This window comes from Coenobita brevimanus, chromosome 23, assembly GCF_032717465.1.
Source record: "Coenobita brevimanus isolate Jiangsu-jjx chromosome 23, ASM3271746v2, whole genome shotgun sequence".
Classification (NCBI taxonomy): Eukaryota; Metazoa; Arthropoda; class Malacostraca; order Decapoda; family Coenobitidae; genus Coenobita; species Coenobita brevimanus.
Window position 1 is genome coordinate 56934703 of NC_136976.1, and position 19562 is coordinate 56954264.

General features: G+C 43.3%; 1 protein-coding gene across 1 annotated transcript in view; it reads left to right on the plus strand.

Moving 5' to 3' along the window:
• Positions 1-12000, plus strand: part of mbo (Nuclear pore complex protein Nup88) — a 177059-nt gene extending 165059 nt beyond the window's left edge. Inside the window, exon 14 of the mRNA XM_080267290.1 lies at positions 11734-12000. Coding sequence (XP_080123416.1) covers positions 11734-11797 — 64 coding nt within the window. The 3' untranslated portion in view covers positions 11798-12000. The remainder of the gene's footprint in view (positions 1-11733) is intronic.
• The last annotated feature ends 7562 nt before the right edge of the window (positions 12001-19562 follow it).

Below are 19562 nucleotides of genomic sequence, written 5' to 3' on the forward strand. Positions count from 1 at the left end.
CTACATTGCCCCATGAGGAGCGTAGGAGCCCGGGGATAGGCGGTTGATCTCAACAGTTAAGATGAGAGTGACCAGCCTCACTCATCCCTGAGTGGCATTACGTGTGCAATCAACCTCTTGGATATAAACCTTCACCGGCTCAGTCTGATTGGAGCACAAGAATTACCAACTAAACCACCAGGCGCCATAATTTGGTTATATGGTTACCACCCAGTGTGGTAAATGGTTCCTGGTGTACAGGAAACCATTTGGCTTGTCATTCAGTGTAGAGTCACCCACAGGCAGAAGGAAGAGAAAAGAATGAAGGAAAGAAAGACAGAAGAGGGAGTGTAAAGGCACTCATAGGCAGAAGGACAAGGAAAGAATGAAGGAAAGAAAGACAGAAGAGGATGGAAGGAAAGAAGTCTGGAGGAGAGGAAAGGGCAGACACCCAAGAGCAGCACTACATCGAGTGAGTGGATGGTGAGTGCCCCCACCTTACACAAGATCACCTCTGGCTAAATAACACAGGCTTCACGTGCTCGTTGCCTTTATTTTACCAAGTAATTACAGTGTCTGTTTCACAACTCCAGAGATTCGCTCACTTCACAAGGCCACAAGTCAAACAGAACTGAATTGAAACTCCTCTAGTCTCTCCCCCATCCTTTTATAACTTTCCCTGCTTCTCCTACACTCATTTTGGTACCTGCTCCTAGCAATAGCAGCTCTGTTTCCAGAGCTGTTACACTACATAGCACTCTAAATGCTTTATTGAAATAAAATTGCACAGTTTAATAAACAAACACCCAAATTAAACATCCTAGAGAAAAAGAAAAAAATGATTGCATAACTTAACAAAGTACCTTCCCTCACAGCAGTAGGTTAGCTGGCGACACTGACTTGTAACGGAAAAATGCGAGAATCGTTGAGAATTCTCCAGCATTACCCAACTAGAAAATCCAGCTTCTTAACCCCTAAAACGCGGATCGTCGCGTTTGCGACGCTCGGCCATAAGGGCAGGACGGCGGGTCGTCGCGTTTGCTATTTTAGTAAATTTTGAATAACCGCGGGCAAGCAGGCTCCAGCTGGTATTGTCTATCAGTACCACCACCCTCTAGCTACAACTAGCATACTTTACCTTTGTACTACTGACCTCAGTTGTTGCCAAATATCGCGTTTTCCCCCCGTCCCCCTCCACCACGGCCCGGCCAGCCTGGCTGTGATACATGGCAGCTCTCTGAGCGCTCAGAACTGTAAATCTGCGATCTCCTCTCACAAGCAGTTTATGCTACTAGGAAACGCTTGTTTCCCCAGTTGTAACACTAGCTTTTTTTCTCACGGTTTGTCTCTGTTTAGCGTCAGTTTACTGCAGGCTTTCAAAGTGAGATTATGGCGAGTTCTAGCTCTTCCCAGTCAGTGCAAGCGGCCGACAGGAACGAGAATAAAGTGGCGGACATAAGGCAGAATAAAAAGCGCGCCGTGGTGATCTTTTGGGAAGTAATATGATTGAAAATAATGTAGTATACATGTTTTTAGCTGTGAAAATGGAAATGTTTGTTGAGTGACGGGAAGACCGCCGCCACAGTGCATGTCGGCCGTACGCTCCGTTGATTTTAGCCTTATTTTCAGTGCTTATTGTACAAATGCGGATTCCTAACTACCTTTACGTCATAGTATAAAGTTTACTGTGACAGAATGAGGCTGTGGTAGAGGGGAAACCGGGTTGCTGGAGGTGTGAAAGTGAAGATTTGGTTACCCAACTTTGCAAGTCTCCACAAGTCCTTGGATAGTCCACGAAGGCTCAACACTTGACTCTGGAGAAAGCTGAATGTAAGTACTATCTGCCATACCAAGTATAATGTTCTAGGGTTAATATCTGATTTTTGGTGAATATTTTCCTACAGGTACTCAGACCGCGATACAACCCCACCACTCGGGGGGTATCGACTGTACACAGCCGCGTTTTAGGGGTTAACACAACCCCCTCCTTAGTCCTTTTGTTGTCCCGACAGAACTATACAATACGGTAAAACCTCTGTATAACGGTCTTCAATAGACCGGAATTTGCTTTTATCGGAATCGAGGAGCTACTGGACTAAATTTCTATATATGGGAAAAAGTCCGATAAAGCCAGAAACAGGCTGGACTGCCTGACCACTTGCATTAAAAAAAAAAAAAAAAAAAAAAAAAAAAAAAAAAAAAAAAACTATGTTCACCACAATAAGGTAAATGAAAGCCATGTTTATCAGTGTATGGTACAGTATTATTATATATATTATACCATTTGGTTATTGTAGTGAAGGTATAATACAGTACAGTACTGCAATGATAATGAAAATAGTTGAAAAACCGTTGGTGCGATCCAGACTAATGCCTGATATATCAGAAGTCTGGGTTGGCAGGGGGAAGTCCAGGTGTCGCTTTTATTGGAATTTCGCTTTTGTTTTTTGGAATAGCTTGGGTCCCAATTAGTGCGATATAGTTAGGTCTTACTGTATATACAAACATAATCCTTAATGCTAACAGATCATTTAATTATACTGAAAATAATCCTTCAACTTATCGGGCCTTCTCCTGTGCCACTTCTGACGATGTCCCTGCTCCCCTACACCGTCCACTCTTCTGGAATGGCTTGGTCCTCTTCCTGATCCACTTCTTCCCTCAGAAAACCGTCGCCATCCTCTTGCACTTCAGCTTTGTGGTCCTCCTCAACATCATCAGCTAGTGGTGCTCACAATTCCTCAGGAACATCCCAGCTGTACTGTCCTGGCCCATGGTACTGCCACAGACAATTTGTGTGTACCACCTTTGGGCAAGACTTCCTGCCTTTCCAAATCTGGTACGTTATGTCTGATAGGTGGTCCAACACAGTGTAGGGCCCATCCCACAGGCTCTGCAGCTTCGGTGACTGTCCCTTTTTTCGTTGAGGATTGTAAAGGCAAACTCTGTCACCATCCTTGAAGCTCACCTTGCTTGCCTTGGCATCACACTTGCACTTCATCACTTCGCTTGAAAACTTCATAACTCCTCGAACTTGGTGATGTACCTCAGTCAGTCTTTCCTGAAGATGTATTGCATAGCTGAAGGTGTCTGTAGGCAGCTCTTCACCAGATGGTCTTCCCATTAAGAGATCAACTGGTAATCGTAACTCGTTGCCCAATATCAGTTTTGCAGGGGTGTAGCCGGTAGACTCATGGGATGCAGAATGATATGCCATCAACAATGCAGGTAATTTCTGGTTCCGTTCCATCTGTCCCTCTACACAATACATGGCCAGTTCTTGTCCCAGGGTCCAGTTGAACTTCACCATCCCATCTGCCTGTCGCCTTAACCCTTTAAACGCGGATCGTCGCGTTTGCGACGCTCAACAAAAAGGACATAACGGCGGAGTATCGCGTTTGCGATTCTAGTAAATTTTGAATAACCGCGGGCAGGCAGGCTCCAGCTGGTATTGTCTATCAGTACCACCACCCTTTAGCTACTTTTAGCACACTTGACCTTTGTACCACTGACCTCCGTTGTTGCCAAGTATCGCGTTTTTCCCCCGTCCCCCCCCCACCACGGCCCCTGCCAGCCTGGCTGTGATACATGGCAGCGCTCTGAGTGCTCAGAACTGTAAATCTACGCTCTCCTCTCACAAGCAGTTTATGCTAATAGGAAACGCTTGTTTCCCCAGTTGTAACACTAGCTTTTTTTCTCACGGTTTGCCCCTGTTTAGCATCAGTTTACCGCAGGCTTTCAAAGTGACGTTATGGCGAGCTCTAGCTCTTCCGAGTCAGTGCAAGCGGCCGACAGGAACGAGAATAAAGTGACGGGCGTAAGGCAGAATAAAAAGCGCGCCGTGGTGATCTTTTGGGAAGTAATATGATTGAAAATAATGTAGTATACATGTTTTTAGCTGTGAAAATGGAAATGTTTGTTGAGTGACGGGAAGACCGCCGCAGCACTGCATGTCGGCCGTACGCTTCGTTGATTTTAGCCTTATTTTCAGTGCTTATTGTACAAATACGGATTCCTAACTACCTTTACGTCATAGTATAAAGTTTACTGTGACAGAATGAGGCTGTGGTAGAGGGGAAACCGGGTTGCTGGAGGTGTGAAAGTGAAGATTTGGTTACTCAACTTTGCAAGTCTCCACAATTCCTTGGGTAGTCCACGAAGGCTCAACACCTGTCTCTGGCAAAAGCTGAATGTAAGTACTATCTGCCATACCAAGTATAATGTTCTAGGGTTAATCTCTGATTTTTGGCTAATATTTTCCTACAGGTACTCAGACCGCGATACAACCCCGCCACTCGGGGGGGCGCGACTGTTCACAGCCGCGTTTAAGGGGTTAATGGGGTCATCCTGGTTTTCTTGATCCCCTGTAACATGCAGCACTCATGGAACACAGCAGACTCGAAGTTTTTGCCATTTTCTGAATGTAACTCTTGTGACATCCCAAAACGACAGAAAAACTGGTCAGCCAACACCTGAGCAACAATCACGGCCTCTAGATCGAGGATGGCACAGGCCTCTGGCCACTTTGTGAAGTAGTCCATTGCAACACATATATACTGGTTTCTTCTTTCAGTGAGTGGCAGAGGTCCAGCAATGTCCACCGTGACACTTTTCACTGGTGTACCCACTTGGTACAGCTGTAGAGGGACGCAACCACGTTTCTTGGGTTCCTTCTAAGCACAGCACACATCACAGGCCCGACACCACTCTTCGATATCCTGACGCACGCCAGTCCAGTAGAACTTCTGTCACAGCCAAGTTAAAGTTTTCTCCATTCCCTGATGCCCTCTAGTGATCTAGTTCTGAGACCCTTCTAAGACCTCAGACCTCATTTTCTTAGGAACCACCAGTTGCCAAATTGCTGAGGCCATCGTGTGTCTCCCACTGACGCTCCAGTAGTCCATTGCTCAAATGAGAAGGTCCCTCTGACTCCAGTAGCTCTTAGTCACAGGGCTGAGTCTGGAAGCCTCTTCCCAAGATGGTCGCCCTGTACTTCGCTGCAACCACTCTAGCACTGGTTGTAAATCTGTATCCTCCATCTGCATCTCCTCCAGATCTTCTTCAGCTGACGCTGGCCCTGCCAATGCAGTCGGCTGCATTTCATGCCTCGCTCTTCTTTGCTAGTAAACTGCTTGCAAGCTGGGTCACAAGGCCGTCGACTCAGCCTGTCAGCATTACCACGTACCCTCCCAGGCCAGTGTTGCACCTCACAGGTGTGCTGGTCCATCTTCCCAAGCCAGCATGTCAGTTGTCCTTCCAGATGCTTTAATGTCTTCAGCCACTTGAGCTTCTGATGATGAAGTAGGACCCATACTAGTATGGATGGAAAATGGCAAGGCTCTTAATCACTTCCAGGAGCTCCTTATGGGTCACACAGTATTTCCTTTCCGGTGGGTTGAGCTTTTTGCTGTAATATGCGACCACATGCTCTTTGTCATCTTACTTCTGCGACAGGACTCCGCTGATGCCATGATCACCAGCATCACAGTCCAGGATGAATGGCTGACTCTGATCTGGGTACGATAACACGGGAGAGCTTGCCGATGCATGGTTGAGTTCATTGAAGGCCATCTGAGTTGCTGCAGTCCACATAAACTTCTGTCTCTTTCTTAACAACTTGTGCAGAGAAGCAGCTATCGTTGCAAAGACCTTGGCAATACACCTATAACAGGTACACAAACCCAGAAAACTCTGTAGCTCCATCACACAAGTTGGAACTGGCCAGTTTTTCACAGCTGCCACATTCTCCAGATTAGTACAGACGCTGCCCTCACCTATAATGTGTCCCAGGTACTTCACTTCCCTCTGGAACAAGTAGCACTTCTTGGGGTTGAGCTTGAGGTGTGCTGCTCGGATTTTGTTGAACACCTCCGACAGCCGCTCCAATTCCTGGTCGAAAGTCCGTCCAAACACAATTACATCGTCAGGATAGATGAGAGCTGTCTGCCAGTGCAGGCCTTCCAGTACTCGATTTGTGAGATTCTCAAAAATTGCTGAGGCTTTGCGTAGGCCAAATGGCATCACTTTAAACTGGCATAAACCCTGCCCTTATGAAAAGGCTGTTATCTCCGTGCCCTTCTCTGCAACCTTGACCTGGTGATATCCTGCTTTCATGTCTAGGGTAGAGAGCCACATGGCCCCTGACAGAGCATCCAGTGTGTCATCAGTTCTTGGCAAGGGGAACACATCCTTCACTGTTACTTCATTCAGGGCTCGATAATCCACACGGCACCTCACTGAGCCATCTGTCTTCCTTACCAGAACCACTGCTGATGCCCAAGGACTGTTGGACTTTTCTATCATTCCCTGACATTGAAGATTCTCCATCAATTTCTCCATTTCTTGCTGTTGAGGTGGCGCCATCCTCCTTGCTGGCTTTTTAATCGGGCAATGATCCCCAGTGTCGATACAATGCTCTACCAGATCTGTACATCCCAGGTCTGGGTCTCCAATGGAAAGGACATCAGCAAATTTCTCTAGCAGTTGCCTTACCAGCAGCACTTGTGAGTCATCCAGGCACTGGCAACTCCTGGAAAACAGGTCTTATAAGTGGTCTGGTGAATTCCCATCTTCTCTGACTACACTCCTTCTACAGGTCTTCCACTGATGCCACTCAGGGTCCACTGCCTGACACAGTCCCACAGTTTCTTTCTTGATCTGTGTTTCACGGGAGAAATTGGCCACCACAACTGGCACTTTGCCTGCGCCTGTCTCCACTAAAGTCCTTCCCACCATCACTCCAAGATTTGTCTTGCACTATCCATCTGGCTCCACTACCCCTAGACAGCTGTCAAAATAGCCACTCACCTTGCAATGGAGCAGTAGTTCTGATGCTGGGGTGTCACTGTAGTGCACAGCACTCTCACCTCACCACCAGAACAGGTACGTCTCACTGCCGTAATGGGAACTGACTTTCCTTGAACATTGAGCCTCATGGAACAGAAGTCAAGCTCACATCCCATGGACATCAGATAGTCCAGGCCAAGAAGGCAACAATCCTCCATCTCTGCCATGTAGACTGGAAGCGAGGCCTCATGTCCTGGGAATTCAATCCGGACATCCAAGGGCCCCCTCATTTCTGCGTGGTGCCCAGTTATGTCACACAGTTGTTCTGATGACTCAGGCAGATACCGATAATGTAACACATCAGGCCTCACAAAAGTCTGCCCTGAGGCTGAATCAGTCACCAGGGAACACCTCTTGTGTCTATTCTTCTGTCTACTCACACACTGTCAGTCGCAGTTCTCTTGCATTTTTTCGGTGGTGGGGCTACTTGGGGAAATCTGGCTGATGGTTACCCCCTAACACCAACCATCACTAGTTTTCCACTTCTTTCTTGTCTTCTGCAGCCTTCGTCTTATCCTCCTTTTTCTTCTTCAGACAGTCAAAACTGAAGTATCTTACCTCACCACATGTCCAACGAACATTTGTTGCATTCGTAGATTTCCTTGCACTGTTTTGTCCTTGCTCCTTCTTCCATTTGTAATAATCCTCCTCCTTGTGTCATGGGTTTTCGCAGAACCAGCATCCTCCTCTAATCTTCTCCTGTTTCCTCTTGCACTTGCAGCAGTCCTCTTTCCTTTGTCGTGGCTTTTCACAATACCAGCAACTTCCATCAAATTTCTCTGTTTCATGTACCTACCCCTTTCTTGCTTTGAGTCCTGCACTACATCCTTCCGGAAAGCTGGATGTACTAGACCTGACATAGGCCTCGGATTCCAGAGCCCTGGCTAGTGCATCTTGCATGCTTCTTGGTTGTGCCTGCTTCACTTGCACTTTGAACTCTGTGCTATGAAGGGCATCGATGAACTGGTCTCTCCAAAGAGTAGCCAACAGATTAGGTGCTGTTCCAGGGTGCACCTTGTGTGCTATACACTCCAGGTCATGAGCAAGTTGCTGTAGGGGTTCACCTCGATCCTGTACACAGGTCCAGAATCTTGCTTTGTAAACCCTACTCTGGTACATGTTTTCCAGCACTTCTGTTAGGGACAGATAACTGTTCCTCTCCTCCACTGACACCTGGCCAAGAATCTCCATTGTGGCAACCAAGAGGCTAGTGGTAAGCTGCATTGCCCTTTGCCTGTCATCCCGATGATTCTGGTCAGCAAGTAATTCAAATTACACACGGTAAGCTTCGTGCGATACTTTACCATCAGATTCCTTAGGTTTCTTCTTATTTGGACCCCCATTATAACTATGCATTTCACTGGGGTGAGCTTAAAAACTGGGGCATTATAATTAAGTCCAGGACTCGAAACTCCTATATTCTGATTATTCAGCCTTGTAATGCTGCCTTCAGATGCTTGGGATTTATCAGGATTCAACATACATTGTCCATTTTTTTTTTTTATATGCTCCCTGTACACTAACCTGAGACTCAGCAGCATAAGATTTCTCTGCAGCCTCAATTTTCTCACTAATTGTCTCCAACCGTTCATCTGCATGTTTCAGCTGGTTATCTACATGCTGTCTGCACTCTATCACAGTTTTGCTTACTTCACGCTTCTGCTGCTGTAGCTCAGCGTATACTTTCACCTTCAACTGATGCTGTTCTTCTTTTCACTCATGAAAGCTTTTAGCTGTCCCTGCATTCTCAGTAGTAACTCCTTCTGCTGCTTCTGTAATGCCCCTTGTAGCCATTCATATCGTTCTTTATGATCTTTGTGCTTCTAGCTGTTCACTTCATGCTTGTAGTTGTTCACTGAGTTCTTTCTGCCCTTCAGTTTGTGCTCGTAGTTGTTCGCTTTGTGCTTGTAGAACCTTCATGATTGCAGCCAGAGATGCCTTCTGCTGCCTAACTTGGCTTCGTGTGTGTACACCTTCTGGCTCCATGTCAAAGATTTGACTCACTGCAGCACTTTTCTATCCTCATTCATGACACCACATGTTACATCCTCATCCCACATTGCCAGTGGCTCCAACAGCAGTGGTTCAGTATAGGAAGGACCTCACCCAATGAATCATTCTTTGTAGGGTCAGCCTTTCGGTGTACAACAGCAGATCCTTACACAAGATCATCTTAGGCATAATAACGCAGGCTTCTCGCATTTGTTGCCTTTATTTTACCAACTGATTACACTGTCTGCTTCACAACTCCAGAGCTACACTAACTTCTCAAAGCCACAAGTTAAACTAAACTGAATTGAAACTCCTCTAGTCTCTCCCCCAGCCATTTACAACTTTCCCTGCTTCTCCAACATTCTAGGACATTCTGGTACCTGCTCCTAGCAACAACAATTCTATTTCCAGAGTTCTTACACTATGTAGCATTTTGAAATCAAATTACACAATTTAACAAACAAACACCCAAATAAAACACCATAGAGAAAAAGCGAAAAAAAATTATTGTAAAACTTTACAAAGTACCTCCACTCACAGCAGCAGGCTAGCTGGCAAGTTTGAATTGTAACAGAAAAATGCGAGAATTGTCAAGAATTCTCCAGCACTACCTAAGTACAAAATTCAGTTCATAACAATACTTTAACCCTTAAAGTCCTATGGCTGATGATCATGGGCCTCGGAAAATGTGTGATAAAGTCCTATGGCTGACGATCATAGAGAGGTTACAAAAACTGAAGAGCTGTAAACCCACCTCTTTTATGACGTAAATGGTATCTAGCCAGTGGAAGCTAAGAGACCAGGTGGTGGAAGGCATGATCCGGCCCCCTCCTCGGGTGTGGGGACCCCCCCACCCTCCCCAAGCCATCTCTCCACCTCCATTTGCCCCATTGGATCCTGCCCTCTGTGTCCCCTCCCACCAAAACCACCCCTCATACTGCCTCTAGACTGTATTGGCTGTGTGTGTCAGACATATTCCCTCCCTTTTCACCCCTCCTGATGGCCCCTCACAATCCTTTCGCCTCGTTATTCCCCCATGCTTCTCAAGGATGTCCCATTCTCGCTCATAGCAAGGAGTGACTCCCCCACCCCCCCTCCCGGTCGATTGTGCAGTAACCATCAGACATATGAGAGTGAAATATACATTTTCTAGTGTGTAAAATCAAGCTCTTCAAATTTATAAGACCAAAATTTACTTTGGTGCAATTTTTTTTCTTCCATTCTCTCGATCACTATACACGAGGGGTAACCTTTTTTATTTTTGAAGTTCTTAGACAGTCGATATTACGGTAACCATTTGTCTTGTGAGAGTGAAATACAGTATACCTTTTCAGGTGTGTAAATTCAAGCTCTTGAAACTGGCAAGAAAAAAATTTACCTTGGTGAAAATTTAAACATCGGACCCTTTTTGTGGTTCTGGGGATAGTGGGGCTGGGAGATTTGCAGTCTTTAGGTATTAATTCATATACAGTATGCTCACACAGTGTGTGAGTGGATGGGCACTCCATGACCTTGTGCACTGTGATATCATGTACTGTGAATGCATAATCTTATGGGAAAAATATGGATGTGATCCCCCTCAAACCTTGATATTTTTTTTAACCTTAGAGAAATAATAAAGGGAAAATTTTTAAAACTTACACTACAGATACAGCTAAAATAACAAAAATATGGTCAGTCACCTTAAAAACAGTAAACAACAGGCCTGATGGATTTAAATAGCAGGGGTTCTGAGGCACAACAACTCACTTTGTGTCCCCATTGCCCTGGCTGCACCATGCGTGTTTAACGGTTGCCAGTGTTGTATTATTCCAGGCTTTGATAAAGAAATTTGCGGCCTGTTGAATGTTATATTTCTTCCGGAATGCAGCAGCAGTCATTATAGTGGGGATTGCAGGCATGCCAGGTGAAGCAAGTGAGTCAGGTGGGGCTGTGGAGGTGGAGGGGATGGTGGTGGGCGAGTCCGGGGAGGTGGTGAGGGGAGGATTCTCCATCTCCTCCTCGCTACTGCTCACATTTTTGGCAGTTTCCTTCATTTCTTCTTGATTGTCTGTTTCATTCCTCATCTTGTTATGGGTGTATGTGCAGTATAACAACTTGGCATTCGCAAAATAACCATCATTTAAGTGAATCCAAACATTATTATAGAAACTGGGTATGTATTCTAACTTAACGTTATTGTCGAAGTCGTTATTGGTGAGATCTTACTGTAGACTCCTCTTGAGCACCTTTCCCATGAGCCTCTAACATCAGGATGGGCGTATTGTGTGGGGAGGGGGGTCGCTTGGTCTGGGAAAATAGCGGTTTTGGGCCACTTCTTGCCTCTGCCTAGCGTATTGTGGGCTAAACTTCCGCTTTCAAAGTTTTATGGTTATGATTTTTGGTCGCTCATGTACCATGTGTTTCACGCACTGTGATCACGTGTACTGCGCGAGTGTACTGTACGGTACTATAATACAGTACTAAGAAGAGTGTGTTTTTTTTTTTTTTTTTTTTTTTTTTTTTAAATAAATAAATGTGTCCAACTCTGGGCATAGGCTTCACAGCCTGCTCTCAAGGCCCAGTAGTCCTCCTACATACCATACACCCCCCTACATATCACCACTTCGCTGCTAACACCCACCGTCCACACTGAATACATGCTAGGGCTGTCTCATACAGGACTAGTGTATTGGTATTAGCGGGGGTATTTTTACGACAAGCCGGCGGGTCTCCTGGTAGATCAGGAAAGTCTGCTTTAACGAAATTCAAATCCTTAAACTGTTCCCTGCCCCAGCAGGGATTTGAACCTGAGTCCGGTAGGACTGCAGGCCACCTCTCTACCGATTGAGCCACCGCCTCAGATATTAGTGGTTGATTATATAGTTGGATATATTTTCAATGTCAGTGGAACTAATAATTTTACTTCCTTTGCAGGGGTGAGAAATTGTCAGTCTTATTGGAGAAGGTGAAACAGGCCAAGCAAGATCTTCAGTTATGATAAGGTGTGACTATAGCAGAACCTGAGAGAATGAGGTGTGTGTTACCAAACAGAGGTGTACATGGTTATGCAGAATTTATTGTCTGTGGAAAAACCACTTGTCATGTACTATTTCATTATCAATGCAATGTTTTTAATTACTTGTTATCTAAAAATCTTATTGTATGAATCCTGCTTAATGTAAATTTTAACTTTGAAGAGTCAGTTATTACCATTCTGTTTTACTTATGCCTCTTTATGTCTAATGTTTAATAGAGTTTTAATATTTAACCCTTGAAGGGCATGTTACTTCATTTAGTTGAGTGAAAATTATTTGATGTAACCAGAAAAAAATCCTAAAATAGCCATCATTTCAGAGTTGATTGATATAAATGTGGGGTGCTTCCTTCAGTTATAAAATCACCTGATGTGCACCAGCCATCCTTTAGGGTGTATATTGGAAATCTTCACAGTGATTTTGTCTTTGCTGTTGATTTCCAGTAATTTTACAATTAGTCCATTTAATTATCTTTCTAATAAATCTGGTAAGTAAAAACAAATTGATCAATCAGTGTTTGAGAATAAATACATCAGTTTAAAAATGCTGTACTAGCTGCTCTCAGCTAAGTTCATTGCAATCTACAGAAATGTTACTGTTATATGTAGTATATAAGAACATATTTATAGTATAGTAATTTCATTTATGAAACATTAGGAGTAGAAAAAAACTACCACGTTGGAGAGGCCACCACGAGAATGTTGTGATATTTTGAAGGTAACTAAGTCACAATTTTTGCTCTATTTACACATCAGCTTGTAGAGACTTGTCTCAGCAAAATACTGTACAGTATAACCATTTGGTATCAACCTGAGTAAAATACATGAGTTGTTTCATAGCTGTGATGTGATTAATAATATCTCTTGGAGGGAACTGTAAACTGTGGGCTCATGGCCTTTGGTTCCTTCTTCCTCGCATGGAAAAAAAAAAAAAAAAAAAAAAAAATGCTCAGGAACTTTTAAATTTTAATGTTATTAAATTTCATTGCTGTGCTCACCTACAGTATTTGTGCCCTAACAGGATCAAGTCATGCTCTTAATGTCTTGTCTTATTTCCTTATTTTATCATACATTTCTTTAAATTTGTGAGTATTTTTAGCACACACAACCTTGTCCAGCAGACAGTTCCACACATCAGCAGATTGTATTGGAAAGCTGTTTCCTTGTGTCCCAATCTCCTCTTAATCTTCTGTAATTTTCTACTTTTGCGTCTTAATGTTCGAGAGTATTTGAGAATGAGAGGACAAAAGAAGGAGTATATATTGTTGTGTGCAAGAGATGGAAGGAGATTACAGTAGAAGGGAGTATGGATCAGTTGGCTCAAGGACTGTGTGGGTAAGATTAAAAGTAGGACTAGAAATTTGGGCGATTGTGTGTGTGTATTTACCTAATTCTGATATACATCGCCTCAGGCAATATAGGGGTGAAGTTAGTCACTGACCTGATAAATAGGATTATTTATGAGTATGTTGTCCCAGATGATTGGCTGAAGAGTGTAATTGTAAATGTGTATAAAGGGAAGGGTGATGCCCTGGAAAGAGGAAATTATAGAGGTATAAAGCTTTTAGATCAGATAATGAAGGTAATGGAGAGAGTTTTAGAAGGTATGATTAGAGAAATAGTGAATATTGATGAGATGCAGTTTGGGTTTATGCCAGGTAGGGGGATAACTGATGCCATATTCATTGTTTGACAGCTTCAGGAAAAATATATTGGTAGGAGAAGGGATCTTTATTTTGTTTTTGTTGATTTGGAAAAGGCCTTTGACAGAGTCCCTAGAGAGGTGGTGACGTGGGCAATGAGAAAACTTGGCTTGGAGGAGTGGCTGGTTAGGGTGGTTATGACTATGTATGTGGGTGCTCACACCCAGGTAAGAGTGAATGGAGAATTGAGTGATGGGTTTTCCGTGAATGTTGGTGTGCATCAGGGGTCAGTTTTGAGTCCCATGTTGTTTATCATGGTACTTGAAGTCCTTTCACGTGACTTTAGAAACTGACTCCCGTGGGAGTTGTTGTACGCTGTTGATTTGGTGTTGATTGCAGAGAACGAAAGGGAGGCGGAGGAAAGGTTTAGGAAGTGGAGGGATGGAATGGGGCACAAGGGCTTAAGGGTAAATGCATATAAAACAAAAGTGATGATATCTAGGGTTGGTGGCGGTACTGTCAGAGACGAGGGAGAGTGGCCATGTGCAGTTTGCCACAAGGGCGTGGGAGTAATTCCATCTTGTGCGGTGTTTGTGATAAATGGGTGCATAAGAGATGTAGTGGTATCAGAGGTAGACTGTGAGATAATGCTGATTTTATGTGTACGGCGTGTCGGGGAGAGCAGCTGGAGATTGTCAGACGTGAAAGAATTGAACTTGCTGGTGAATCTCTTGAGTGTGTGGAAGAGTTTTGTTATTTGGAAGACATGTTGTGTGGTGGAGGTGGGGCTGGAGCTAGCTCTGTGGCTAGCGTGAGAAGTGGTTGGAAGAAGTTGAGGGAGCTCTTGCCTCCCCTGACATTGAGAGGACTCTCCCTACGTGCTAAGGGGTCTTTGTATGCAGCATGTGTTAGGAGTGTAATGCTGTATGGTAGTGAGACCTGGACAGTGAAGGAGGAGGATATTTGCCGGCTCAGACGTACAGAAATGACAATGATTAGGTGGATGTGTAGTGCGTCCCTGCGTCCAAGGTCTCGGGGGGGGCTAGGTTCACGATGGAAGAGTTGAGAGGTAGGATGGGACTGGAGTGTATTGGTGTTGTGATGAGGAGAGGTAGATTGAGATGGTTTGGACTTAGGGAGAGGATGAGGGATGATAATTGGGTGAAGAAGGTGAGAAGTGTTAATATTGGGGGTGGGGTTATGAGGGGTAGACCGAGAAAGACATGGGACGAGGTCATTAAGTGTGACCTCAGGGTTAAGGGACTGAACAGGAAGGCTGCAATGGGTCGTGAAGCATGGAGAGCCACCATTAGGTGACCAAGGCCGACGCATGCAAGCATGTTGGAGCCTTTACAAACGAAACGAAATGAAATGAGCTACGCTCGTGGGGTCCCGTCTCTGTTTCTCAGTATGTCAGATTTAGCTTTAAACTCGTCTGAGTTTTTAGACTGGACGATCTCTTTGTCCAGACTATTCCACAGGCCTATACATCTATAAGGAAAACTATATTTCTTGATATCCTTCAAGCAGCTTGGTTTCTTCAGTTTCATTCCGTGTCCTCTTGTTACTCTCTTATCCCATAAAAACAGATCTTCTTTGTCAATTTTATGTACTCCCATCAAGGTCCTGAACACTGCAATCATGTCTCCTCTCTTTCTCCTTTCTTCTAAGGAAGGCAAATCCAGCTTTTCCAGCCTCTCTCTGTACGACATCTGCCAGACTGGTGACCATTTTGTTTGCTGTTCTTTGTATTCTCTCAATCTTGTTTATATCTTTCTTTTTGTGTGGGGACCACACTGCTGCTGCATATTCTAACCTGGGACGAATCATGGCCACTATCAATTTTTTCATCATCTCCTCATCCTTGTATTGAAAAGCTACTCTTATATTAGTCAGGAGTTTATACATCTCTCTAACTGCCTTGTTAATGTGTTTTTCAGGTGACAAACTGTCCTGAACCAGCACTCCCAAATCTTGTCTTCTCTCGCTTTTGTGATTGGTTCATTACCCATCAAATAATTCAATGATGGCCTCGTGGTACTTTGACCCATTTCCAATATTTTACATTTCTTTGCATTAAATTTTATTTCCCACATTTGGCTCCAATCTTGTATCCTATCAAGATCCTCCTGCAGCATTTTACAATCCTCCTCAACCTCTTCCTTCCTCAAGATCTTTGCATCATCAGCAAACAGACTTGCATAACTGTTCACTCCATCTATCATATCATTTACATAAATCAGGAACATTACTGGCGCCAACACCGAGCCCTGTGGGACTCCACTTGTTACTTCCCTCCATCCAGACTTCCTGTCCTTTATTACTGTCCTCATTTGTCTGTCTCTCAAAAAGTCTCTCATCCATTCCAGGAGGTTCCCCTTCAGTCCTCCTATATTTTCTAGTTTCCACATTAGTCTCTTATGAGGTACCTTGTCAAAGGCCTTCTCCAAATCTAAATACACACAATCCATCCAACCATCTCTCTCCTGTAGCACATCAATCGCTCGAGTAAAAACTCAAACACATGACCTTCCACTTCTAAAACCAAACTGCCTATCAGCCAAAATATTCATCTCTTCCAGATATTCTATCTATCTATCTTTCAGAATTCTTTCGCACAATTTTGTGACCATGCTGGTTAGAGACACTGGTCTATAATTCAGGGGTTCTTCCTTGTTTCCTCCCTTATAAATTGGCACCATGTTTACCCTCTTCCATTCTTGAGGCACTTTCCCCTCTTCCAGAGAACACACAGTTAAACTGTGAATTTTATCTGCCAGTTGTTTTCTGCATTCCTTCAGTACCCAATTAGAGATTCCATCTGGTCCTGGGGCTTTCCTTACATCTTGAGTTTTCAGTAATTTATACACTTCCTGTACTTCCGCTTTTATATCTTTTATCACTACATTTCTAGTCACTCCCTCCCTTTCCACAAACTCCATTTCATTAGTGAAAACTGATTGGAAACATTTGTTCATTATTTCTGCTTGCATTGCTGCATTTTTATAGACCTCTCCTTCTACTTTCAGTTTGGTGATTCCTTCTTTTTGTTTCAATTTGCCATTGACAAATCTATAAAACAGTTTGGGTTCATCCTTACATTTGTCTATTATACTTTTTTCAAAATTCCTTTCTTCCTCTCTACGTATTCTTGTGCAATCATTTCTAGTTCTTTTATATTCTTCCTTTGTTCTGTTGTTACCTCTCTTTCTCCATTTGTTCCATGCCGTGTCTCTCTCTTTTTTTGCCATCATACACCATCTATTAAACCACTCCTTTTTCCTGTTTTCTTCCCCTCTTACTCTTGGCATAAATTTTTCCACTCCCGAATTATAGAAGCGCAGAAAAATATCCCACTTCCTCTGTATCTCTCTTGTTTCTATGAATTTTCTCCAGTCTGCATTTTCAAAAAATTTTCTCAATCCTGTAAAGTTTGCATACCCAAAGTCGTATCTTCCCTGCCTATAAAGCTCGTCTCTTGGCTCCACGTTCCCTGTTATCATCTGGAACCCAATGACCACATGATCACTATTTCCAATAGGACACAGATATTCCAAGGATTCTATTACATCGGGTTTTTTGGTAAACAGTAAGTCTAGTCTTGCTGGTGTGTCCTACCTCGGAACCGTGTCTCTTCTTTGACCCATTGTGTCATCACATTGTTCATTGTTATATTTAATAATGTAGTGCCCCACGAATCTTCACTGCCTCCTGAGTCCCATTCCTCCCAGTTCACCTCTTTACAATTGAAGTCACCCATTAAAATTATATTGTTGCTTTTCTCAATAATTTTCTGTAAATAACTAGCCATGTCTGACAACATTTCCTGGTATTCATCATCACTCCATGCTCCTGTCTTAGGGGGAACATACACTACTGCCATATCTCTCTTGCTATTCTCTCCAGTTTCTAATTTCATATTTATCCCTTCGGCCCTGCCTTCTCCCATTTCCACAGTATCTACATTTATGTTGTTCTTCACTTCTATCATCACTCCTCCAATTTTTTCTTTTCTGTCTCTTCTCCACAGTTTGTATTTACCATCTCCTGTATGAAAATCATTATCATCTCTTAATTTGGTCTCTACAAAGCACATAACATCAGGTCCATGTACCCTCAAAAAATCGTTGATTTCTAGCCTTGCCGATATTAAACCATCAACATTAGTATATGCCCCCTTCCAATTATTTTTGATGTTTTTATACCCTCTTTTCTCCTTCTCTCTGCCGGTACCACTTCCTTAATTTCTAATCCATAACTCTCCATTAAAACACTGTCTTCTCCTCTGTTTTCTGTTTGTTTTTTACCTTTGCTTCCTTCACTAACTCCTTTATTTTAGCTGTTTCTTCCTCATTTGCATCTCTCCTTATCCAAACATTTTTGAACCCTTCCTTGTCTGATGATTTCCATGTTCTACTGATAATTTCGTTTACTGTTGCCTGAGACTTAACTTCAGTGGCCTTGCCCCTCCTTCCTTGCACTTTCCTAACCTAAACACCTCTTCAGTCTCTTCTTGAGCTTCATTGTTTTCCTCCATGACTACTGATATTATTTCTTTAACCTTACTCAGTTCTTCTCTTTCTCTTTCTGATCTTATTGTCATACGTTTTTCTTTAACTCCTGAAATTATTACACATTTTCTCTTATCTGCTACATCCCTAACTAAAGATTCTCAACATCTCAGCACCCTAACCACTTCCCTCTCCACCTTTTCCATGCTTTGTTGTTCTATAATCTCTTTCAGATTTACATTTCCCTCTTCCTGAATTTTCTTCCACCCCTTATGTTGCTCCTTGATTTCTTTAATGTGCTTGTCCTGTATTCTAGATTTGGATTCATACTCATTTAGTTTGCTTTTCATTCTGTCTTTTTCTTCTTCCATCCTCTTATTATCCCTTTTGAGCTGTTTTATTTCATTTGATGCTGATTCGTTACTCATTTTCAATTCTGTGACTTATCTATCTTGTTCTACTTCGTAGAACTATGATCTCTCTGTCCGCTCTTGGGTTCGTTCCTGTAACTCTCTAATTACTACCCATACCTTTTTTATTTCCTGGACATTCCTCTCTGCTGTTTTCTCTACTCCAACTACTCTTGTTAGGTTCAACATAGTACTTCCATTTCCCATATCGTCTTTGGAGAAGCCCTCAAATTCCTTTTCATCATATGTAAACAAAGCTCCGTCGCCCTCCGCCATTGTGCAACCATATGGAATCTTTCAATTTCCACTATATCTTGTACTCATTGACCAAAACGTGCTTTTTTTTTTTTTTTTTTCTTTTTTTTTTTTTTTTACTATTGACCGACGGGACCACCACTCACACACTCATTTACATAATCACAATAGGCTGGTCTCCTTTTTCGCCGCTGATTTAGCTATTATTTCTGCACGATCCAGGAAGAGCTCTGTCTCTGTTGGCGACCTGTATGTGTCTATGTGCCAATGCAAGATTGTGCAAGTAGAGTGAGAGAAGAGTTTTGGACAAATGTCGAAGCGTGCATGGAAAAGTTTGAAAGGAATGAGAGAGTGTTTTTGATAGGAGGTATCAGTGGAAAAGTACGGAATTTGAAGGTGAATGTAGTAGTTGGTGAGTGGGGTGTGCCTGCAGAAAGGGATGAAAATGGCGGTGCTCTAGTGGACTTCTGTGTGGGGAGGAAATACCTCTTTAGACACAAAATGATCTACAGGTATGCATGGTGAGTGATGAGAAGGGTGGGTGGTGAACTGAATGAACAGAAAGTATTATGTGTGTGTGTGGATGACAGAATGAGAAGGTGTGTGTTGGATGCAAGAGCATACAGAGGTTGGAGGAGTGGACTTTTTGGCTACCATGTGGTGGTGGTGGCAAAAGTCAAGGTTCAAATGCAATGGAGGAATAGAAAGAGGGAAGGTCTGGAAGAAGTAGTCCATACAAGGAGGGTAGAGAGGTTGCAAAAGGTTGGAAAAAAGGCAGAATATAAGAGAGAAGTGGAAGAGTAATTGGGTAAATATGATTTGGAGCTGATGGGTGAGGTGGAAGGTGTGTGCAAGGTATTTGCAGAAGATATCTGTGCAGCATGTGAGGTCGTGTGTGGGGTGAAGAGAA